This window comes from Megascapheus bottae, chromosome 10 (genome assembly GCF_031878675.1).
Source record: "Megascapheus bottae isolate mThoBot1 chromosome 10, mThoBot2.hap1, whole genome shotgun sequence".
Lineage (NCBI taxonomy): Eukaryota > Metazoa > Chordata > Mammalia > Rodentia > Geomyidae > Megascapheus > Megascapheus bottae.
Genome location: NC_143518.1, coordinates 20902351 through 20927435, shown reverse-complemented (window position 1 = coordinate 20927435; position 25085 = coordinate 20902351). Strand labels below are relative to the sequence as shown.

At 40.7% G+C, this 25085-nt stretch overlaps 1 protein-coding gene across 2 annotated transcripts in view; it reads right to left on the bottom strand.

Moving 5' to 3' along the window:
- The window catches only part of Stx6 (syntaxin 6), a 42548-nt gene extending 20906 nt beyond the window's left edge, over positions 1–21642 (bottom strand). Inside the window, exons 1-4 of one of the 2 annotated variants that reach the window (XM_090340310.1) lie at positions 21354–21642; positions 12541–12710; positions 10388–10482; positions 475–537 (exon numbers count right to left, since the gene is read on the bottom strand). In XM_090340310.1, coding sequence (XP_090196436.1) covers positions 475–537; positions 10388–10482; positions 12541–12710; positions 21354–21388 — 363 coding nt within the window. In that variant the 5' untranslated portion in view covers positions 21389–21642. Of the gene's footprint in view, positions 1–474; positions 538–10387; positions 10483–12455; positions 12488–12540; positions 12711–21353 lie in introns of those variants that run through there. The other variant, XM_090340312.1, reaches the window with a different exon arrangement.
- Between the last annotated feature and the right edge of the window lie 3443 nt (positions 21643–25085).

The following is a 25085-nucleotide window of genomic DNA, read 5'->3' as shown; positions in this document are numbered from 1 at the left end:
TTCTCTTCAATTAACCACTCAAAAACAGAAAGTAGAGAGAGTTGCAGGTTAAAGTGGTAGAGAGCTAGCCTTAAGCAAAAGAGCTCACAGACAGGGTCTAGGCCTTGAGTTCAAGCCCCAAGACCCAAAACTAAATAAATAAAAGGCCTAAGGCACAATGTCCAGGCCCTGGATTAAACCCCAGGAAAATGGTTAGCATTTAAAAATTCCAAATATCTAAAAGTGTTTTCTTGGACAGATACTTCTATTCTGGGCCAGACATGTACTGCATGCCTGTAATCAAAGCTGAGGCAAGAATATGACTACTTCAAAACCAGTCTGAGATACACAGCAATACCCTATGAAAGAAGGGGGCCTGGGGGAGGGGGGGTTAGTGAAAGAAATAGAAAAAGAAAGCAAAAGTGAAGGAAGGAGGGGGAGAGAGGGGAAAAGAAGGGAAGGAGGGAGGTTTTGCTGATACTGATGTTTTCTCACCTGTCTGTTTTTCCTTTCAGTCAATGCCTGCACAGATGAAGTTGACATCTGATCTTTCATGTCCTAATAGACAAATAGACCAAAAAACAAATTTTAAAAATCCTTAAAAGAAAATAATTGCCAATATTCCATATATAATTATATATAATAAATTATATATAATATATGATTTATTATTTTCTTCTTTAAACAAAAGGAATTTCCAGAGGTATCGAGAAAAGTTTTATAGGAATAAACTATTACTTAATCTGAAGTAAACACTTTTTAAAATATTAGCTATTTAAGCTTCTCACATTTAATTGTGACCTGACAGACTACAAAATGATATAACATGATAATTCCAATACAATTTTGTTTTTAAAAAAAAAAAGGTGTCAAGATACTTCCCACCATTTTGCTGGCAAATACACTATTTTTATTGATGCAAATATTAAGGTGTTCAGTTTTTGGAAACTCCCTTTAAGACCCATGACAAGTGAACGCTAGGTCAGGAAGTATGGTGGCTTTTATAATTTGGTTTGTGGTAAGTTTGAAAATAACCCCCTGGCTACACCTTTCAAAGCACTCAATCACTCAGTCAGCAAATACTTCCTCTGTCTACTGTATGCAGGTACACAGCAGAAAATGATACAGTGTAGCACCAGCCCCCTTACAGTCAGACACCTGAGGGACTGTTAAAAATGCCACTCTCGGGGACCGGGAGTTTGGCCTAGTGGTAGAGTGCTTGACTAGCATGCACGAAGACCTGGGTTTGATCGCTCAGTACACAACATACATAGCAAAAAGCTGGAAGTGGTGCTGAGGCTCAAGTGGTAGAGTGCCAGCCTTGAGAAAGTCCAAGGACAGTGCTCAAGCCCTGAGCCCAAGCCCAGGACTGGAAAAAAAAAAAAAATGCCATTCTCTAGTCCTCAATCAGCCCTACCAAGACTGATTGTGTGTGTGTGTGTGTGTGTGTGTGTGTGTGTGTGTGTGTGTGTGTATGTGTGTGAATTTTAAGGTCCACAGTGACCCTGAGCTTCATTGCTCAAAGCTAGAGCTCTACTACTTGAACCACAGCTCCACTACAGCTCCACTTCTGACTAACTGGTGGTTAATTAGAGATAAGAATCTCCTGGACTTTCCTGTCCTGCGGCTGGTTCTGAACCACAATCCTCACATCTCAGCCTCTTGAGTAGTTAAGATTATAGGTATGACTGTGGGAACTCAGCCTGTGACCAACTTTCTATGATGATGCACCTTAACAAATCCTCTGGTATGTCTTAAAACTAAAAGTTGAGACCCTTTGGTTTACACAAATCTAGAAACGTCAATAAGATGATTAAAACCCTATCTATGGACTACCACGGTTATTTATGCATTAGAGTTTAAGATAACATTCTGATATTCCATCCATTTCACTTAGTTAATATCTACCAATAACTACAGACACGATATCTCATATGTTCCCTAATATATGCTTTTAAATGCACTCAATGCATTTCGTAAGTCTTTCTTAAAAAGAAAAGCAAATAAGCATGCTACTTTCCAAACAAAAGTACCAGTGTATACAGAAAAAATAGTATCTTATCCTTCAAGTATCCTAAGCAGAATGTGTCTGTGCAGTTGAAAGTCAGATGGTGCAGGTAGAGGAAATGACTGTGAAGGAGCACGGGAGAGTTCCAGGCAGGCAGTCTGGTCATGCCTAATGACACTTCTGAGAGCTGCCTGGTGAGTGTACCCAGTTAATAACTTATTCAAGCTGTGAATTTAGGAATCATGGACTGTTATATATTGCTATTCTTCAACACAAATGTTTCTTTTAATACTATTTCTTCCAAACAATAGTTGGATGGCAAATGGAATAAATCTTCAAAAATAAAATTTTGTCATTTTATATGTCAAGAGACTTAAAAATATTAGTCACCATGACCTAACTGATTCCTCTAATAGCAACTGAAAGAATATTAAGTACACACCAAAACAGATATTCAAAAATATAGTCTGCAATGCCATTTAAAATATGCAAGAAAAGTGGCAATAAACACCATGTCAAAATAAAGGAAAAACCAAACATATTATCTATTAGACACTATTCTTAGGGGCAAGTTCTAAAGACATGACAGTACACAAATGACTAAGCACGAAAAGATACACTAACCTGCAAATAATCAAAGTGCAACTAAGAGACGTTTCTCATCAGACCAGAGTAGATAGAGGTGGTGAATCAATTCACAGATTCTAGTCAGTACTAGGTGGCTCTCACCTGGCTACTCAGCAAGTAAAGATCAGGAGGAGTGAAGTTTGAGGCCAACACACATGCATGTGAAGTAATGCACCCTCTATCTGGTGAATATAATGTAACCCTTCTATTAATTACAATAAAAATATATGGAAAAATAAAGAAAAATTGTGAGACCCCATGTAAGAGGAAAAACACTGAGCATGCTACATGCCTGTCATGCTAGCTACAGCAGGAAACAGAGATAGGAGGATCCTTAGTCCAAGGTGACCTAGACAAAACAAAACCCTATCTCAAAAATAACCAGAGCAGGGGCCGGGAGTTTGGCCTAGTGGTAGAATGCTTGCCTAGCAGCCAGAGACCTGGGTTCAATTCCTCAGTACCACATATATGGAAAAATCCAGAAATGGTGCTGTGGCTCAAGTAGCAGAGTGCTAGCCTTGAGGAAAAAGCCGACAGATAGTGCTCAGGCCCTGAGTTCAAAAGGACTGGCAAAGAAACCTTAGGCTCTACTAGCAGAGATCTATAATAGAGCAAAATCTTGATACATAAGGCCATATAGAATGAAGCTAATTGAAAGGACCTCCAGGATATTGAAACAAAAGCCATATAACGAATGATTGTTGTCCTTAATGTACTATGTTATATCTCACCTCCTTTGCTGTCCCTTGGGTATCTCATATTGTTACAGTATCTCACTTTGTTATCTGATATATTGAATTTATTTGTATTTGGTTATTTGAAATTTGATAGGGAAGGGGGGAAAACCAAGATGGGTGGGGGGGGTGGGGGGGAGGGTAATGGGTATCAAGACATGTGAAAGGGTATCAATGTATGTGAATTAATGCACCCTCTATCTGGCAAATATCATGTAACCCTTTTATTAATTACAATAAAAAATATTAAAAAAAAAAAAGGACTGGCAAAAAAAAAAGCCAGAACAGGGTTAGGAGTTTGGCCTAGTGGTAGAGTGCTTGCCTTGCATGCATGAAGATCTGGGTTCGGTTCCAAATACATAGAAAAAGCTGAAAGTGGTGCTGTGGCTCTATTTAGCCTTGAGAAAGCCAAGGACAATGTTAAGGCCCTGAGTTCAAGCCCCAGGACTGGCCAAAAATAAATAAATAAACCAATAAACCAATAAACAAACTAGAGCAAAAAAGTAGGAGGCATACCAAGAGGTAAAAGGCCTGCTTAACAAGTATAAGCCCCTGAGTTCCAACTCTAGCAGTGCAAAAAAATGAAATAAAATATATAAATAAAATATATATACTATGCTGTTCCTACTAAAAATCTTGTATAATATACTCTGAAAATATTAATCAATATTTAAAATAGATATCCCCACTGGATACTTAGAAATATCGAGATTATACTCAAAGTTGATCACTGAAATAAGGAATATTTACTTATTTATTTATGGTACATGGGGTTGTGCTCTTGGTTAGTTCTTTTGCTCCTGCCTGGTACTCTAACACATGGGCCATACTCCAGTTCCAGATTTTTGCTGGTTGACTGGAGATAAGAGACTTTAGCCTCAGAACTCAGCCTCCTAAATCAGTAGGATTATAGCCATGAGCCACTGGCACCTGGCTGAAGTACAGTTTTTGATTGCTAGATCAATAAATAAATCAGAGCAGAGCCAGATTAGAGAAGGCATTGACGTCATTCATAGTCTTCCACATAAAAGACCTGGAATTCAAGACTCTACAACATTTTTAATAGCTATGTTAAGGTGGACAAAATTATCCCACGTCTCTATTACTTCTACACATTTGGGTAGTATCTCTAAGAAGCACTGGGGGCGATTAAGGGAGAGTACATGAAGTATGATTAACCGTGGTCAAGAATACAGTAACCAGAGAGGTATACACTACCATTATATGGAAGTATGCAATTGTTAAAAAGGACCATCTAAAGTGGTCAGGCCCAAGAACAGCCACAACAACCAACTACTGCTACTGAGTACTTAGAACAGGGTCAGTACAACCAAGGAACTAAATTCATTTGTGTTATTCTAATGAACAGAAATGTATTTACTCAGTAGAAAATTTGTAAGTTGTAGCAAAAAACTGAGTTTGTAAATCAACTTTTTCAGTTGTTTTATGAATTCTAAAGATAGGTTAAACATTTCCAGTGAAAAATTCACATCTGAACTGAGATACACTTAAGTGTAAATTATATGCCAGACTTAAATTCGTTTTTGCTCTTTTTTTCCCTGAATGCTGGTATTTGGAAACAGGACTTTGTATTTGCTAGGCTAGTATTGTACTTGTACTGCCTGAGCCAAATCTCCAGCCCTAGAATTCTTTTTTTTTTTTGGGGGGGGGGGTTGTGAGGGGAGGTAGTGGGGAAGGGAGGTCAATTGTGGGACTTAAGCTAGGCATGGGCACTGTCCCTGAGCTCTTTTGCTAGCACTCTACCACACTGAGCCACAGCACCACCTCTGGTTTTCTGGTAGTTAATTGGAGATAAGAGTCTCAGAGACCTCAGACTTTCTTCCCTGGGCTGGCTTTGAACTGTGATCCTCACATCTCAGCTTCCTGAGTAGCGAGGATTACAGGTGTCAGGTATTGGCATCTGGGGCTTGAACTCAGGGCCTGGGCACTATCCTTGGATACTTTTTGCTCAAGGCTGGCACTCTGCCACTTGAGCCATTTCCAGCTTTTACTGTGTATGTGGTTCCAGGGAATTGAAACCAGGGCTTCAAGCATGCTAGGCAAACGCTCTACCACTAAGACACGCTCCAGGCACCTAGAATTCCTAATACAAATGCCAAAAACAAATGTTTTCTTATATTATCTTCATGTTCAGATAATTGTTTGGATGTATTAGGTTAAATAAACTATATTTGATTCACTTGTTTCTTTTTTTTTAAATGTGGACACTAGAAAATTTTATAAAACGTAAATGGTTCTCACTACATAGCCAAGAATAGCCTAAAGTTAATATCCTCCTACTTGGCCTCCCACACAGCTTGTCATATGCATGTCTACAGAAGAAGAAATGACATATTAAGTGAAGTAAGCCAGACTCAAAGGAACATAGGCTCAATGGTTTCCCTCATTTGTCATAATCAGTAGAAACCTTGGGCTCTCATAGCAGAGATTTGCAAAGGAAAACCTATATACATAAGGCCATATAGTATGACACTAAATGAAAGGACCTCCAGGATATTGAAACAAAAGCCATATAATGAGTGATTGTTGTCCCTAATGTACTATGTTATCTCTCATCCCTTTTGCTGTCCCTTGGTTATCTCATATTGTTACAGTATTTCACCTTGTAATATGATATATTGTATATATACATATTTGGTTATTTGAAATCAGATAGGGAAGGGGGGAAAACAAGATGAGGGGTGGGGGTGGGAGGAGGGAAATGGGGCCAAGACATGAGAAAGGGTATCAGTGTATGTGAAGTAATGCACCCTGTATCTGGTGAATATAATGTAACCCTTCTATTAATTACAATAAAAAATATATGGAAAAAAAGAAAAAGAAATGACAGAATATCATGTCACTTTTTAAGAATTGATATTTCAATGTACACAAAATGGTTAGAAAAACATGGACAGTGATTACTTCTAGGGAGAAAATTACAGGATGGAACAACACCTTTCAAACACATTACAATTATTAGCATTTTAAAAAATTGTAAGTGGGCAGGGTAGTGGTAGAGTGCTTGCCTAGCATGCACAAAGCCCTGGGTTCAAGTCCTCAGTACCACAAACACAGAAAAAGCCAGAAGTGGTGCTGTGGCTCAAGTGGCAGAGTGCTAGCTTTGAGTAAAAGGTGTCCAAAGACAGTACCCAGGCCCTGAGTTCAAGCCCCAGGACTGGCAAAAAAAAAATTGTATGTATAAATTACTTTTCATTTAAAAAATTTTTTTAATTTTTTTATTGTAATTAGTAAAAGGGTTACATGATAGTTGCCAGATAGAAGGTGCATTAATTCACATACATTGATACCCTTTCACATGTCTTGGTACCCATTTCTCATTTAAAAATTTTTTAAAGGCATATAAGGATCACAACTTCAAAATGTTCCACACCTACAGGAGGCTGAGAACTAGAGGACTATAGGTTAAAGCCACCCTAAGCAGAAAAATCCATGAATCATCTCCAAAATAACGAGCAAAAAGCACAGCTAAAGCACTTGCTCAAGTGGTAAAGCCCTGAGTTCAAGCTCCCATCTCATCAAAAAAAGAAAATATAGAGGTGGCCTACAGATGTAGCTCCAGAATAACCTGTCTAGCACACCTTGATTGTATTGAGAGGAAAATGACTAAAACATTACAACAAAGCATTATATCTGGGTATTACACTTTCTTTTTTCAGCTTATAAAATTGCTCTAATTTTTAAATGAGTATGCATTATTTTAATAAAATGTTTATTCTCAAATCCCAGATCTTAAGGTCTTCTGTTTAATTAAAAAATATATATATGGGCACCGGGAGTTTGACCTAGTGGTAGAGTGCTTGCCTAGCATGCACGAAGACCCGGATTCAATTTCTTGGTACCACATACATAGAAAAAAAGCTGGAAGTGGTGCTGAGGCTCAAGTGGTAGAGCTCTAGCCTTGAGAAAGTCCAAGGATAGTGCTCAGGCCCTGAGCTCAAGCCCAGGACTGGCAAAAAAAAAAAAAAATACATATATATATATATATATATGTATATGTATAAATATGTCCGTGTGTGTGTGTGTGTGTGTGTGTAGAGAGTGTAGAGTCCTGATAGTCATGTGATGGGCGGCCTGCATGAAGCCCTGGCTACAGACAGAAGAGCTATGGGAGCTACGGCTTTTACTTACAGGATGATCTTTTATCTATGTAGGTTAAAATCACCTGACAACAAAAAGAAGTTCACCTCCATTACTGGGATATGAAATTTTAAGCTACATTACTGTACTGAACAGTTTTAAAACATAATTGTAACCATTCAGTATGCCAAAACCTAATTACTCATCCTCTTCCTAACGTAAAGTTTAAAACCAGCAATCAAGAAGCAGTTAGTCCCAATAAAATATGATTCCTCTGCCAAAACAACAACAAATGCCCCTGTTATGCTTCTGCTTCCACTTTGCAATCTTCCAGGCTGAATGAATGAGGTATTCTACCCAAAGACCTCACATTCCAATGGTATCGAAGAATACACCAGATACCTTACCCTGATTAATCAACTTATATTTTGACTTGTATATTAAAAATTATGGAGCTGGCTGCCAGTGGCTCACACCTATAATCTTAGCTACACAGGAGGCTAAAATCTGAGTATTATGGTTCAAAGCCAGCCCAAGCAAGGAACTCCAGGAGACTCTTTATCTACAATAAACTACTGAAAAAAGCTGAAAGTGACACTGTGGCTCAAGTGGTAGAGGACTTGCCTTCAGCAAAAGAAGCTCAGGGACAGCACCTTAGCCCAGAGTTCAAGCCCCAGGACTGGCAAAAAGAAAGAAAAGAAAAAAGTAAACAAATTGGGTTAAAGGCAGCTCACACCCATAACTCCTAACTACTTTGGGAGGCAAAAATAAGAGGAACAAGAGTCAAGGCCAGCCCAGACAAAAAGTTTGAGAGACCCATCTCAATCAGCAGTAGCTGAGCATAAATGTCAGACCCTACTCCAAAAATTACTAAAACAAAAAGGCTGAGGATTCGGTTCAGGTGGTAGAGCACAGCCTAGCAAGCTTGAGGCTCTGAGTTCAAACACAGTACCACTACTAAAAAAAGCCTTGTGTTTAAAGGTTTTTTTTTTTTTCTTTTAGGAAAATATAAGCATAGTTTGATTCCCTTTGGAAGATTAAAGAAAGTGAAAAAATGTTAACAAGAAAAATTTCATTCACAAAACCAGCATCCAAAGAGGCTAAATGACTTGTCATCAAATGCTTTTTCATCATTTCTTTCCATTTTTGCAATTATTGATCCAAACTGCATAGCCTATTTTGGCAGAACAGTGGAGACTATAAGACCATGCTCCACAGCTGCAAGACATATAAGTAATTATTTTTTAATCAATTCCAGGGAGTAAAGACAAATTTGCCTTTTCCCAAACTGGTAAGGCATTTAAGGAGATAATATTTTCATCCAGCAAAGGAAATCTTGCTTCTTTGCCATAATCACCAGTAACTGTCATCACAAGCAAGATTTCTAGAACAAATTTGACCCAGTTCCACTGCTATTTCCTTATTATGAATGTATTTTTAAAACCTCTTCAAGCCAGCATTAGTGACTCATGCCTGTAATCCTAGCTACTCAGGAGAGTGAAGTCTGAGGATTGTGTTTCAAAGGCAGCCTGGGCAGCAAAGTCTGTGAGAATCTTGTCACCAATTAACCACGCAAAAGTCAGAAGCAGAGCTGTGGCTCAAGTGGTACAATGCTAGCCTTAAGCACGAAAGTGCAGTAACAGTACCAAAGCCAAGTTCACGTCCAGAACTAGCACAGAAAAGAAAAAGAATGAAAGAAAGGAAAGAGAATAATTGTTTAACATGCAAGTCAACACTAAATATTACAATTGACAGTAGCATCTTTCTGAAAACTTATTACAAAAAAGGAAGGAAAGAAAATGATATTCATCCAAAACAACCAGGGAATTAGTCACTATACAAAAGATGTCATCAACAACAGGGTATACCAGAACAGCATTTTGAACTGGCTAGATAGGAGAGTTTAATCCCAAACACTCACTTCCTAAATGGGGTACCAGAAGTCAGAAAGGTTTCTAGCATGTGAGTTTAGTTATAAACAATTTAGGTGTAGGTATACAGAAATGCAACTACTGAATTTAACAAAAACAATATATGAAGTTCAATGATAACCTAGCATTTAAAATACTCCAATACTTCAACTATTTCAAAGAGGAAATCACATGACAGAAAGTCTTTGGCAAATACACACGAAGGTTCCTGCCATATGTTACCATTGGTCTGATCCCAAGTCTTTTTTATTCAAAGAGGCCGCTTTCTAGTACATATGTTAAAGACATCTGGTTCTCTTCCATCTAGTTATGCTAATCAAATAGCCTGGCCGTATAGTTTCAAAATACAAAACATATCTTAATGATGCAAAATTTTGTTTAAATGATATTCTTATAAATTTAATAATAGATGCAATTTTAGAAACTGGGGACTAAAGATTTTGTCAACTACAACATTGTGTGTGTGTGTGTGTGTGTGCGTTTTTCCCCACACTGATAGATGTTTGTTCTGGATAAGTCCTGAAAGGCTGTCAAATTGTATATGACTGTGTCAATAACACAGGTTGCAAGAGTTCCAAAAGCAACTCAGACAGTGGAAGCTGCCACTATCCAAACAGGAGGGTTGCACTATTCAGAACACAAATGATTACTCATTCATCAAATATCTTCTACTATAGCAAGTCTTTCTTTTGTTTAGAAATAAAGTATACCAAGGAAAAGAAGATTACTTACTAGTTGAAGAAATCAGAGACATGAACAAGTAGATCATACATTATAATGAACTTTTCACAGCCATGAGTTTGTTTCATTTTTTTTTTACTAATAAGCCAAACAATACTAAAAGCATTCTTTTCGGTTTTTTCAATCAGAGTTGTTTGTGGGAAACTGGCACTGAACTACTAAAACGTGGCCTAAGACTTGACCTACACGTTTACAATTACAGGAAAGAATTCTAAGAAATTTGGCTTTTTCTTACACAGGTAACACAGTAAGATCATATTTCTTACCCTGACGATTTGTCGAGTACTTGTAATGAAGGCTTTTCTTATACTCAATTCAGATGCATCAAGGTTGAATTTTCTAGGATTTGCTTCAACTATGCGTGGGTCAAAAGTCAAGGCTAAGAAATTCCACAAACAAAAGCCTAACAACATATAGTTAAACCACAGAATGTTTGACATGTCATCAGTAAAAGCTTGCCCAAACTTTCTGAAAACACAGGCAATTTGACCCTAAACATTCCCAAACTTTCTCAGCCCATAACAATGTGAAGATTCTTCCATTCCAAAACAAGGGACATAGTTTTCCCAGTTAGGAAATAGCCCCCGATAGCCAGCTGTGAGAGCACACACCTGTAATTCTAGTACTTGAGATGCAGCAGAGGCAGGACAGCAAATTCTAGGCTAGCTGAACTACAGGGCAAGACCCCATCTCAAAAAACAAAAGGTAGCCTGGCACACATAACTCATGCCTGTCATCAGAGCTACTCAGGAGGCTGAGATCTAAGAATCTGGGTTCTGCCCATGCAGAAAAGTCAGCAGGAGACTCTTCTCCAATTAACCAGAAGTAGCACTGCGGTTCAAATAGTGCAGAGCTAGCCTTGAGCACAAAGAGGCCCAGGGAGAGGCTCTGAGTTCAAGCCCCACAATGGACAGAGGAAAAAGGTGTGTGGGGGGAAGACAGAACATAACTCAGTGGTAGATAACTCAGTGATAGATTGTTTGCCTAACCCAAAGCTCTGGGTTAAATCCCCAGTGTACACACACGCGCGCGCGCGCACACACACACACACACACACACACACGCTCCTATTAGTTATATTTACTGCAAAGTTGTGGCCTCTGATCACAGCAAAGTTGAGTTCTTCCTGACCTACCAGCAAAACATTTGCCTTCTGATTCATGACAGTGTTTACAATTTTCATTTCAAAATATGCACGTCTACCAAAAAAAAAAACCACACGCACACACTTTAGGGAAGCTATCTTCAATCCTCTTTTACTCTAGGCTGGACCTTAGGTAGTAATACACTAGAAAAACTGCGATTATACATATGTTATTATTTAATATCTGTTCTCTACCCTAAGTTCCATGAGTGCTTGTATACAATTCAATTTACTAACCTAATTTTAGTAACCCAAAAGAACGCCTGGCACAAAGTATACTAAAGAAATGTTTGCTAGGTGCTGGTGGCTCATGCCTGTAAGCCTAGCTACATTCTATATGCTAAGGAGGCAGCCATGGCCTAGGAGCTCATTGAGCACCTCAGGACGGGGCTACTCACCACAGAAATCAATCGTGTGATTAGAGGAATTTCAGCCTCAGCTCCTTCCTACTTCTGGGGAGGAAACAGGGGTTAAATATCCAGTAATGTAATCAATCATGCCTATGTAATAGAGCTCCCATAATTCCCCAAATGAACAGGGTAATAGGAGCTTTAAGAGAGCTACCTGAACTTGTAAAGATGGTGGACAGTGGTGCTGCAGAAAAGGGTGTTATCCTTGTCCATTTCCCTATACCTTGTCCTAAACATCTCTTTCATCTGTCTACTTTGTATTAGCCTTTATAATAAATGAGAATATAAGTAATAAGTCTCCCTGAGTTCTGTGAACAGCTCCAGCAAATGAATCAAATCTGAAGGAAGTAGGTAAAAAGCACAGGTCAGAATCTAGGACTTGTGAGTAGCATCTGAATTGGAAGTAGTATTGGCTTCTGTGGGATCTGATGCCATCTCCAGGAAGACAGTGCCAAATTGAAACTGAATTGTAGGACTCCCACCTGGTGTCTGCTGGAGAAATGCTTGGTGTGTGGGGAAAATATCCACACATATGGGCTATCAGAAAAAACTTTACTGAGTGTGAGTAGAGAGAAAAACAGTGTTTTTACCTCTCTGTGGTGGAACCAGAATCTGAACATCAATAGTCTAACTCAAAGTCAGACCACCAACTGAATGGCAGAGGTGTCGTGCACTATGAAAATGGCTATGCTACCGTAGCTTACTGGAAAAGTGTTGTGTGTCACGGTACAAATAGGAGTAATAGCAATAGAAATAAAGTAATAGCAAAAGGAAATGTACCATCTATGTAGTTGAGACATGTGAATAAAACTTGTCCATTTGTGTTATATACCCCAGCAGCATAGACAGGCACAGAAAAGGATATTGATAGTTTCATCAAGGTCCTCCAGATCCCACTCTATGCTACGGAGGTTGTTTCTCAACTCGTTTGTGGTCCAGTCTATTTCTTCCCTTGTTGCCACAGAGGGATCCTGGAGGAGTTCCGTCCATCTCTGAAACAATCCCTGGGCAGTGTTGACGGCTTTCTGTACCTCTCTGTAATCAAGGTGAAGAAAAGAAGTCACACATGACAGTTCTCGACAAGTTAGTGCATGACTTAAAGTTGACATTACAATCATATACCATGCTCGGCAACTACCATTCCCACAGAAGGTTCATCATGGACAAGTACCTAAATTCAAACACATAAGACTAGGTTCTCAGTGAAGCTTAAGTACTAAAACACTGGCCTGGCAAGCTGGAATCTGAGTTCAAATACCAGTATCTGGGAGTGAGGGGAACTATTATTTAGGTAGCCATAATATAACGTTTATTTAAAGAAGACAAATTTAATTCCTCTATGGATAAACTATGTATTTTTAAATGCAAAGAAACAATTCTACAAATTAACTAGAAGGCACTTAACAGTCCCACTGCTTCCATTTGGTGAATTTGTTCAGGGTGAACAAATGCACACATTAGACATTATATTGAAAATAAACTATGCAACTTGTGGGTGGAGACAGGAGGGAAAACTGGGAGAAAGCAAGGGAAGGGGTAACAATGTCCAAAAAGAAATGCATAATTGTAATGCCTCTGTACATCACCTTCATAATAACCATTTTCTTATTTTAAATAAAAATTTGTATTTTAATGAAAATGCCCTGGTACTTTCTTTGCTTGGGGTATGAAGGGTGAAAGAAAAATTACTCTTATATAGCTGTATTTATAGGTTAAATACTTTAATCTGAGATTTGGGGTTTAAAATCTATTTACGTTTTGTGTTAGTAGCCCTAAATACATCTATTTTCCTAGATTAAGCAATGCTATATAACTGATTAATATTTTTAATCTGTAAGAGTATGAGACACGCTTGGGCATCTACCCAGAACGTTATGAGTCAGGGTACTATAAAAAACACTTGCACATCCATATTCATTGCTACACTATTCACAAGCTATGGAACAGCCCAGATGCCCTACAATAGATAAATGAATCAATAATATATGGTACACAATGAAATTTTACTTATCCATTAGAATAAGATTATGTCATTTGCAGGAAAATGTATGGACCTAGAACAAATCATGTTAAGTGAAGTTAAGTCAAGTTCAGAGAAACAACGGACACATTTTTCTCTCATCTGTGGAAGCTAGGTCTAAAATACAACTGGACATGATAACCTATCCAGGACTCTAGACATTCAAACACACAGAGAGACTAAAGGAGGATAAAGGATAGCCTTACAGGAGGAACACAAAGGTGGAATTCCTCTGAACATTTAAAATACTATGATCAAAATGAATTCCAAGAAATGGAAGCACAGGGTTTTGTTGTTGTTATTGGTGGTGGTGGTGGTGGTGGTGGTGGTGTTTGTTTTTGATTTGGGAATTTTTTTCTTTTTGGTGGTGGGGAGCTGTAGAGGACCTAGTATATACTACTTAGAAAATGAAATATATAATTTGGCAGTGATGAGAGGGAAGAAACAGGAAGAGCAATAAAAGAAATGTAGTCATTACTTGATTTATGAAATGGTAAACCCTCTGTACAACACATAAATAATAACAATAAAAGCATATTTTTTAAAAAAAGTATGAGACAAGGCCTGTGAGTACTATGACTACAATGTTTTCAGATATGACACATTTACAAGGTCTTAAGAATATCCCCCACCACCACTAGTCCATAAAGGTAGTTAAGTTCACTATTCTCAAACCAAGAGAACTGCCCCTTTATAATTTATTAACCAGTTCTTCTAAAATATGTGTTCTCACTAATCAAGGTGCCTGCTGCTTACGGCTTTAAGACAGAAATTGTGGGCCAGGAGTTTGGCCTAGTGGTTAAAGTGCTTGCCTAGCATGCATGAAGACCCGGGTTCGATTCCTCAGTACCACATACATAGAAAAAAGCCAGAAGTGGTGCTGAGGCTCAAGTGGCGCTGAGGCTCAAGTGGTAGAGCTCTAGCCTTGAGAAAGTCCAAGGACAGTGCTCAGGCCCTGAGCTCAAGCCCAGGACTGGCAAAAAAAAAAAAAAGACAGAAATTGCAAGCATTTTACTCCTTCCAACATTTCAAGTACCAGAAGAGGAAAAAAAAAAAAAACAAATAAAAATAAAAAGACTGGAGGCATAGCTCAGGTGGTAAAGCGCCAGCCCATGAGTAAAAGCATCAAATAGCAAATTTGAGTCCTAAAATGAAGAAAAAGAAAAGAACCTTACAACATTTCAGTTTCTGGCATACTGATGAGCATTCAAAGGCTGAATGTTAGAGAGATGATACACACTGGAGTCAGACAGAAGCAATCAGGGACCTCTATGATCAATGACGAATCTGCAGAGTATAGAACCACAGTCTGGCCTAATATGCCAGACTCCTCTCTAACCCCTCTCAGAAGCCCCTGTGAACACCTGGAATAAACACTGAGGATCACATTTCAAATAAGTCAATTCACAAAACATGACATTATAAAATGGCACCATCTGTTTGAAAGTGTGGAAGTGAACACAATTTCCATTATCCTACTTTCTCAGGGAAAGTGAGGGAGGTGTTTCAGGAGCTAGATACTCCTAGATCCTCCTGAAACTGGTTAGCTAGGCATTACCCACAAATGCACACTAGCTCTCTTTTCTGCCCCAAACAGGCAACGCATGTGAGCACTTCATTCTGTGAGAAGCACTTCCGTCTAAGTGAATAACTGCAGCTGCTGGTTACTTAACAGCCTGGCTGTGGTTCCAGAAAGGCTGAAGTCTCAACCTATTCCCCTTTTACCCTATAGAGTACATTTTTCTTCCAACAATACACTAAAAATAATTAAAGTCTGATATCAAGAAGTAACATAAGAACACAGATATTCTTTGAATTCTTAAGAGTTCAGATCAGAAAACTTCTTGATAAAAGATTTATTCACCAGCATCTTGAGAATTTCATTGAGAGGTGCTAATCACTTTTTTGAGGAATTGGTTTTAGCTCCTGACCCAGATAAACCTACATGTCCTTAAAGGAGAGATTACTAAATCAAGCAGACTTTCTGTTTTATATGTTCCCAAAGTCAGTCTTAATCCTACAGCATTTCATAGATAACAAGAGCTCCAGTGTTAATACTCCAGAGGAGACTTTCCCTTTGCTGTCCGCCGGTCTGTCGAAATTACAAGACTCGTCATGTTCTAAAGGACTCAACATCAGAATGAAGGCCCTTCACTGTAAGACACCACAATTCCCACGGGACCATTTGTAACACAGGGAAGCTTTCGTAGTAAGCCACTGTCCTGGTAAGATTGCTGTGGCTGGTCTTTCCTGTCATGCCCCAATTAGCCTCTAGGACAAACAATACATGCAAATGTCCATTAAATCACTTTTCTTATTTGTATTTAATCAAGTTTTCCAAGAAAAGAAAGAGTAGCTCATCCATTATGTTCAGATACGGTTTTATGTGTGATCCCCAAAAGGTTGATTTCTGAGGCTTAGTCCTCAGAAATTAGATGGTTTCTAATCTGGTGATGAAACCTGAAAGACCCACACTGTGCAAGCCTCTACAATCACACCACCCTCCACTCTCTCCATCAAGGCTGGTTCTTATCACACAAACAAACCTAAGCCATTGCATTACATCTTTTTTCTATTGAAAGAGAAATATCCTCCCCCCACACCTTTCCTTTGAAAACACCACCATTTCCAATTTAACTATATTATGGTATAAATAAATAAAATGGATTGTCTCTACTTAACTACCTAAATTATCACGTAATTTTGATCCCAGCTTCCTACTGTTTCCACAGAATACACTACTGCCACCAATGACATTTAACTTGTGTTAAATGTCATCCAGCACATTCGTTTTTTTTAACTTCCTCTCTTTCTGTGACACTGTTTTACTCTAGTTTCCTATTTTTTTTTCTTTCCCTCCATTAGATCCCAATACTTCCCTGCATTCTTCCTACAACTCCTGGGCTCATGAGCAGACATAGATTTCAAACACCTCTTAAAGTAAACTACCCCTCAACAGCATTTCCAATGTTAATTACTCACACAGGATTAAATCCTTTATCTTTGGTTGCCTAGAGGAACTTTCCATTTACCTAAAATTAAACTAACCACATCCTCTCTACAAGAAAAGTAATGTTCAAATAAGCAAAGAAAAGAAAACAGGCTTTCTTCTCTTCTTCATTTTAGCCAATAGTGCTAATTCTCCAAGTTTCAAAACTTGTGCAGACAAGTCATTTTTGACTCCTCCTACCTCTTACCTTGCACCACCTCTACTTATGCTCAGTCACTGGATTTTTAGATATGAAGAAATTTTCAATATAATCTCGACTATGCTCACAGAACACAGACCTGGGTTTCATACAGCTTAGCTGCTTGCCTCAAGTTCTTCTGACGCTGACTATCAGAAGCTTACTCTGACCAACTTCTATTTAACCTCACTTTTGCAAAGCCTCCAGAAAAATCTATTTTCTTCATGGAATCAAAAGATTTAGGTTTAAATCCATGTATGATCATTTAAAGTATGTCTAACAATAGTAACCTGATGAAATTTAAACTCTTACACCAGTCTTTCAAACCCTCCTTGTGCTTTCTGCATCCCAAACTGGCCATCTACAATATCCAACCTGATTCCCCACTAAAACTAATTCTGTCTCAGTTGCCAAAACTTCTTTCTACCATCATCTTTCTCATTCCTGGTTCTAGTCTTTGGGGTGCTGCTCCCCGACCTGATAGGACCCTTATACCACTGGAATGAGAAGCAGACACTTGCTTTAAGGACCAGATTGAAGCCCTTATTAGGCTTTATTCAAGTGTCCTTAGCAACATTCCCAAATCACAAAACTCTTCAGCTATCTGTATAGTGTTCTTCACATCATTTGGCTGTCCATACAATGTGAAACTCAGTATAAAGTGCTTCCTCAGCACACAAAGCCTGGTCTGAGAGATGACTCCCTTTAAATGCTACCTATTATTTTTACTTCCCCAGTAAGCTTGCTCCCCTGGGCTGCTTTCCTTGGTTATTTCCAGATATCCAATATCTGTCTGTCCATGGTCTCTGCTGATGGTGGTCCCCACTAAGCATCTCCTACAGTATGTGTTCAACATTTGCACAATATCCTCAAAGCTAGAAATGCAGGAAAAACAAACAGTCCCAAAGCTTCAATAGCTTAGAGTCTAATAATGAAACACAGCCAGAGGAAACAGCACAAAAATGTGTTACAGGTGCCCAGGAAGTCCTTCCTGTAGGCAATGGAGATGCTTCACACTTCCTGGAGACTGAAGTGATTCAGACCTTGTGGGTCCATGAAGACCCACTCAGCACCACAGGCAAAGTCACCAAGTAGTGTCCAGCAATGCTGGAGCTCCAAGCCAGGGCAGGCACAATGAGTAGGAGGTTTAGGCCTAGGAGGTGCTGCATGAGAAGGTCACGAAGTACTTGCATTTTATTCCATAGGCAGCAGGCAGCCATAAATATTAAGCAGGGGATACCTGCGTGTATCTACATGTACCATAAGGAAGCCATATACAACTACTGACTTAAAATGTGGCTAAGAGACTAGAATTTAATTTATAAATGATACAGTTAGTGCCCATGAAATCATTGCATTTACAACAATTAGGGTATTGTCCTTTTCAACTGTTAAGTTTGATGAACTCAGATGCTCCATGTAAAATAACAATAGATTTTGAAGAGTTGGTACAAAATCCATAAACTATTCATTAATAATCTTTTTTAGGGGATGAGTTCCAGAGTTTGAACTCAGGGCTTCACACTTGTTCAGCTGGTGCTCTACCCCTTGAGCCACACCTCCAGCCAAGCTTTCTGCTGATCTAGTGAACTTTTCTGCTTGAACTGGTTTCTTGGCTTTTTCCTACCAGCATCCTCTAGATCTCAGTCTTCTGAGCAGCTAGGGTTAAAGGCTAAGCCACTGGCACATAGCTCATTAATAATCTCTACTCAAACCACATACTGAAATACATTGTGAATCTATTGAAGACTTTAAAATTAATTTCACCCATTTAGTTTTGAGTTGGTTTTTTTTTTGCCAGTCCTGGGGCTTGAACTCAGGACCTGGGCACTGTCCTTGAGCTTTCTCAAGGCTGGTGCTCAACCACTTGAGCCATAGCTCCACTTTAAGTCTTTTCTGTGTATGTGGTACTGAGGAATTGAACCCAGAGTTCTGTGCATGCAAGGTGAGCACTCTACCACTAGGCCACATTCCTGGACCCTAGTTTTACTTTTTAGTGTTGTTACTAGATAATGTAAAACAGCATATGTGGCTTATACTATATTTCCACTACACAAGGCTGATCAAATAGACCCAAAGGCAGAGGAAATCATTTGAAGTAGGAAGACATGACTTTCTTAATCATTCAGATATGAGAAAAGCTTAAGTTATCTAAATTTTGTCTATCTTCAAAACCTCATTCTATACCTATTACCAGCTCCCAAAAGGTTTCCCATCATAACAATTCCTAAATAACTGCCTTGCTCTTAACTACTAGGACATTTATCATCTAGAACATTCCCTACAGAATTTATTTACTGCCTGTGTCCTTTCTACTGAATTCTGGAGTCATTTTTTCCCCCAGATTAAAGACAAGTAGCTTCTAGCTTAAGGCTCTATTTAGGCACCTTAATTTTGTCTACATTGTACTATGTGTTTGCCATACTTGCAATAAACTGAAGTACACGTCTTCTCCAACTATGCCATCATACAAACATCTAAAGACACCCACAAGGCTGATTTTACCTTTCTGCAGCAGAAAATAATGAGGTAAAACAACATAAAAGTCAACATAAAACAACAACCAACCAGTGTCCCAATGCTGCGGTGACACCTAATCAGTAATCAAGCATTAATAGTCTGTGTGTGACACCTAATCAGTAAACAAGCATTAATAGTCTGTGCTGGACACTATCAGGAAAAACAATGTGAAGATGGTAGAACAATTAGGGGTTTTTCACAAATTCAACTGGAAGTCAAACAAAAAATGTTTTCCTTCACCTCTGACAAAGATAACCTTTGTAACCTTGCTAACCAAATTGTTTAAAACACTCCATTCAGTTCACATCTACAATCCTAGCTACCTAACAGGCTGAGATCTGAGGATCTAAATTGGAAGACAGGCTGGGCAGACAAATTGGCAAGATTCTTACCCCAATTAACCATAAAAACTAAGAATTGGAGGCAGGGTTCAAGTGGTGGAGCCCCAGCACTGAATGGACAAAATGGAGCAAGAGCAATAGGCCCTGAGTTCAAGTTCCAACATGGACTTGTCCATGTGCATGCATGTGTGCACGCACACACACACAACAAAACAATAAACCCTTGCATTCCAAAGAAAAATGCAAAACTTTAAAAAAATTAACCACTAAATCATGCTTCTACTAAATATCACATTTTCCAGATAGGGAGCCACTACATGATAAAGACAAAAGCTTAGAAGTGGCGCTGTGGCTCAAGTGGTAGAGAGCTAGTCTTGAGCTGAAGAGATCAGGGACAGTGCACAGGCCCAGAGTTCAAATCCCATGACGGACAAAAATAAATAATAAAAGCTTTACTAGGGAAATGTTTAAAAAATGTTTACTAGGAACTCTTAACTATAAGAATAAACACCCTCACAACTGTTCAGATTTTCTACTCCCACACGAAGAAGCCAGTGTTAATCAGCTCTGAAAGCCAGGACGTCTTATCGTTTATTAGTACTTATCTTCTGAGCACTTGGGTGTTTTCAGATTGTTGACACTGGTTTGACATTCAAAACTAACCTGGCAAGTTACTAGAAGCTGAGGGGTGGTAATCAAAATTGATTTTCATGGCATCGGTGGGTAACGACTACAAAGCTGATAGAACAAAATCCTACTGAAGTTTCCAACAATCAAAGATGGAGTCAGGGAGAGTTCCCGAGGAAAAAAACATATGACAGCTCCCTTCTGGAAGGCGGAGTAAGAAGTGGCGAAAAACTGTCCAGTATTGTGTCTGAAATCGAGGAGTTAGAAGAAAAACAACTCATTTCCTTTAGCACTGTGGGAAAATCCCGGTTGCTCAGGGAAAGCCGAGGTAAGTTTGGCTTGGCTGATTTCATTTTGTTTTTCCTTCCAATATCAGCACCGAGTACGAAGGAAGGGCTTTGCTTTCCTCCCCTCACATCACTCAGTTAGAAACTCCCCCACCGGACGGAGCCGGGCTCGGGGCGCCCCCGGACCCCCGCCCGCCTCCCCGAGAACGTGCTCGCGGCGTGGGGGGCGGGGGTCTCGCCAGTCCGCGGGCGAGCGCTCCCAACTCAATGCACAATGGAACGCACCCCCCCCCCATCCACGCCAACTACAAAGCTCAGGAGGGCCATTTCCCTTTTCCTGCCCAGAGGCTGCTTGCTCTCCTTCGAAGCGGGGGGTCCCAGGCTCGAAGACAGCCCCCCCCCCCCCGCCTTCGCTCCCCACCTGCAGGGATGCGGAACACGCCCCTCCCCGGCCCCCAAATAAGTAGCACAGCGGCGCACCGACCCCCAGGGGAGGCACGGGGGTCACGATTCAGGTAGGACTGGGGGGTCTCCGGGCGCAGGGTCGTGGCCCTCAGGACAAGTCTTCTCCACACACACACACACCCCGACCCCCTTTCCAGCCTCAACTTGCCTCTCCTCCCCCGACAGCAAGGAGCCCCGGGAGGCCCGGCGGCCGCCTCCTCCTCAAGCAAGAGCCCTCGGCCCACGCTCACCCTTTCACCACAAAGAATGGGTCCTCCATGGACATGGCGTCCCGGCCCCCGGCCGCCTCCGCCGCTCCGAGCTCGGGGCGCCCGCGCCCTCCTAGCCTCGCTCGGCCTGCCCACCGGCCTGCTTACAGCAGCCGGCGCCTCGGCTTGGGAGACCGTGAGCAGCTGGGGCACGCAGGCGGGGCTGCCGGGACAACCGATGGTCCAGCACTCGGTCAGCACTGCAGGCCGAGCCCGGGACTCCAGCGCCCGGCCCCAGCCGCAGCCTCCTCCCACGGCTCCTCCCAGCACGTCCCTAGGTCTGATTCCGCCTTCGACCTCTCCGCCTCGGCCAATCACGTACGCGATCCGCAGCTCTACTTCCGCACCTGCGCTCACGTGACCGAGGCTGGGTCCGCCTCTTCGCCGGCGGGACTTGGACGAGCAGTCGCGCGACCTTGGGGGCGGGGCTCTAGGGGTAATGGGGCGGGGTTATGAGGCGGTGGGTGGGGCTTCGAGGTAGTCGGGCCGGTCGGATCTCGCCTGCCCCTTGAGCCTGGAGGAGCTCGTTTACCTGATTCCATCCCAGGTAGGAAGGCAATCAGCTTTTTGGGGAAAGTAGTGTTTGTGTCTGATTTGCATAATCCCTTTATCTGTCCTCTGCTGTCAATACTTATAAATCCATCTCATTCTCGATTTACAGCACATACATGTGATCTAGGAGACTACACCACTCCTTTGATCAAGCCATGTGCTGAAAGGTGCTTGGACAACCTCTCCATACTCCTGTGAGGAAGGTATTCTACTCATCCTATTTTGTAGGTGAGAAAACGAGTTCAGACAGGTTTCATGATCCCCTGTGACCATACAGCTTGGACAGAGCACGGCCACAAGGTTCTGTACACCTGACCATTCCTAGATGTGAACTGTGAACTTTAATTGCTCATAATCATTGAGCACTTAATGTGTTAGGCAATGTTGTGTTGTGTTGTGTTATCTCAATAGCTCTCACCATGAGATAATTACTATTAATTATTATCTGCATTTTATAAATGAGGAATCTATGAGACTTGGGAAAGGAGGGATTTAAGTGACTTGCTCAAGATCACCCACTCTGTAGAGCTGGCAGAGTCCTCAGAGTTGGACATAATCTCCTTGATATCCATCATTGTTTCTTGTCTTTTAAATGTAACCAATAATATCTAACAAGTAAACCCTGAGGCCTCCAAAGGAGAGAGATAATAAAGACACAAGTCTGGAAACTGCTGTGGTCATCTTGCCTAAAGGTATGAGTGTCAGACAGGATGATAGTAATTGTAGGGGAAAGGAGCAAATCTGACAGATGAGCACAGTGCTTAAGAGCCATATTGGGACCTGATTGCTTGAGGTTCAATCTCCGTTCTATTAATTTTTTGCCAGGAGTGTCTTTGGGCAAGCTTCTTAATTCCTCTCTTTCTTCAACTATGAAATGGACACCATAGAAATATTATGAGGACTAAGCTGATGTGTACAAAGGGTCTATAACAGCACCTGACACATGCTGTTCTCCTATTCTGTTCTAGGCACTGGGGACATAGAGATGAACAAGGCCTGGGCTTGGCCTTTAAGAAACTATCAGACTAATGAAAGAGGCAAGCAGCTACCACAATGAGAAAGGACATAGGTTTGCTTGGAAACATGCAGTCAAGATAGCAATAAACTTGTGGATGTAGCAGGGCTGAGATAGATGTTTCCCAGACAGTAACTTGAGTCAGCTAGGAGGAAAGGTCAGTGCCATGGAACAACATGGGTGCCTATAGAAGAGCCACACTGAGGGCCTTGCTGAAGTAGAAGGAATGGGTGGCAAGAGTTAAGGCTGAAAGTGGACAGGGTTAGATGTAAAGAAATACTGTGAATGAGTCTCCTATAGATCATGAGGATTGAGAGAATTCATTGTGTAGAGTTGACAATTGAGATACATGATAAGGTCCAGAGGAAGAATGAGAGTATCCAGCGCTAGGCTTATAGCTACTAGGGTGGAGAAATGGGATGCCTTTGAGACCTGCTGGAGAGGCAACGACCATAGACTTGGTATGAAAGGGTTGGTAACAGAAGGATGAAGGCTTGCAGAGTTCTGGAGTTGTCCATCAGTAGTTGTTGGTTGCATTACCAATAAAAGAACATAGGAGGAAGTCTCAGTTTAGGGTGGATAAGAATGAGGCTTTTCACCAGACTTTAAAATCCTGTAGGGACCAAACACTGTGAAAGCTATTACCAGCTCAAAGCCTACCACACCCTTTTGTTATCTAATCCATATACTTGTTAAATAGACCACAGGAGGCAGTCAAAGATTTACAAGTGGAAACAAAGAACAGTAGAGAGTTTGAGGGATTTCTATGATGGATTAGTAGTTTGGGGGAAAGTAACAAGCAGTGATAGTGAAGGAGAGAGGTAAGAAATCCTTGAGGCTACTTTAAAATGCTTCCCCCTTCTTCCCATCAAACTAACCCTTGGCCTCTACTATGCCAGAGAAGGGGAAGCATTTGCTAACTCCAGAGAGACAAAAGAAGCTATTTCTTTGTATTCCAGATTTTTTGCTTCTCAGTTCCAGAGGCAGGAGCAATAGCTTAGGAAAAACAACTGCAAACAGTCTTCTCCTTCATTCCATTCCCTACCTGCAAACCCCTAGAAAAAAAATCTAAAATTTCTACCAAGTAGAAAAAGAAAATCACTAGAGCAGTTGCCTCGGGGTGGAGAGTATTACTGGGAAGGCAAACTTCCTGGGAAGATGTACGTACACAGTCTTACCAGGGTATGCGTATGGGTGAATGCATTTGTCTGAATTTATTGAACTTTGACCCTAAAATTCTGCTCCCACTGCCAAAGGAGGCTAGCATAACAAGTTTTCCTTCTCCCTCGAGCTCCCGAGGGGCATTCAGAAGAACCTCTGGCCCTTGGGTGAGCCCCCAAGTTTAAGAGAATAAGCTATGGAAGGAGCTGACTGGGTCCTGCAAAGTACCTTGTCCAGAGATGGCCACAGACAGAATAGGCCACACATGCCCGGTCCACAAAGCCAATGAAATTGGGAGATCAGAAAGGACCAAGCCATTGAATGGTAGGAAAAAACAGTTTGAAAATAATTTGTAAAATAGGGTTAGGATGTGAAACCATTCTAGGTAAAATGACCCCCACAAAAGGTGTGAACATTCACAGAACAAGCTCTGAAAGGACATGTGCCAAGACATACCAGCAATTTTTTCCTCTGGTGTGTGTTTTCCAAGTATTCTGGACTGAATATATTAAAATAAGATAGTGTTCATAAAAATAACCTACCTATTCCTCCTAAGTAGCTGAGATTACAAAAAATGAATCATGTTCACTGAGCTTGTAGGTTAAGGTAAAATCTTGCTATCTTTGCCTAGACTGCCTTTGACGTTCAATTCTCCTAATCCCTGCCTCCCATCATGCTGTGATTACCAGGGTATACCACCACACTTTTACTTTTTAATGAGTACAATATAAGCTAGATACCAGTGGCTCAAGCCTATAATCCTAGCTACTCAGGCAGTTGATATCTGAAGATTGTAGTTTGAAGCTAGCCTGGACAGCCAAGTCCATGAGACTTCTATCTTCAGCTAACCACCAAAATCCAAAAGTAGAGCTGTGGCTCAAGTGGTAAAGCACTAGCCTTGGGCAAAAAAAGCTCAGGAACAGAGCCCAGGCCCAAAGTTGTTCAAGCCCCAAGACTGGCACCCCCCCAAAAAAAGTATAGTATGT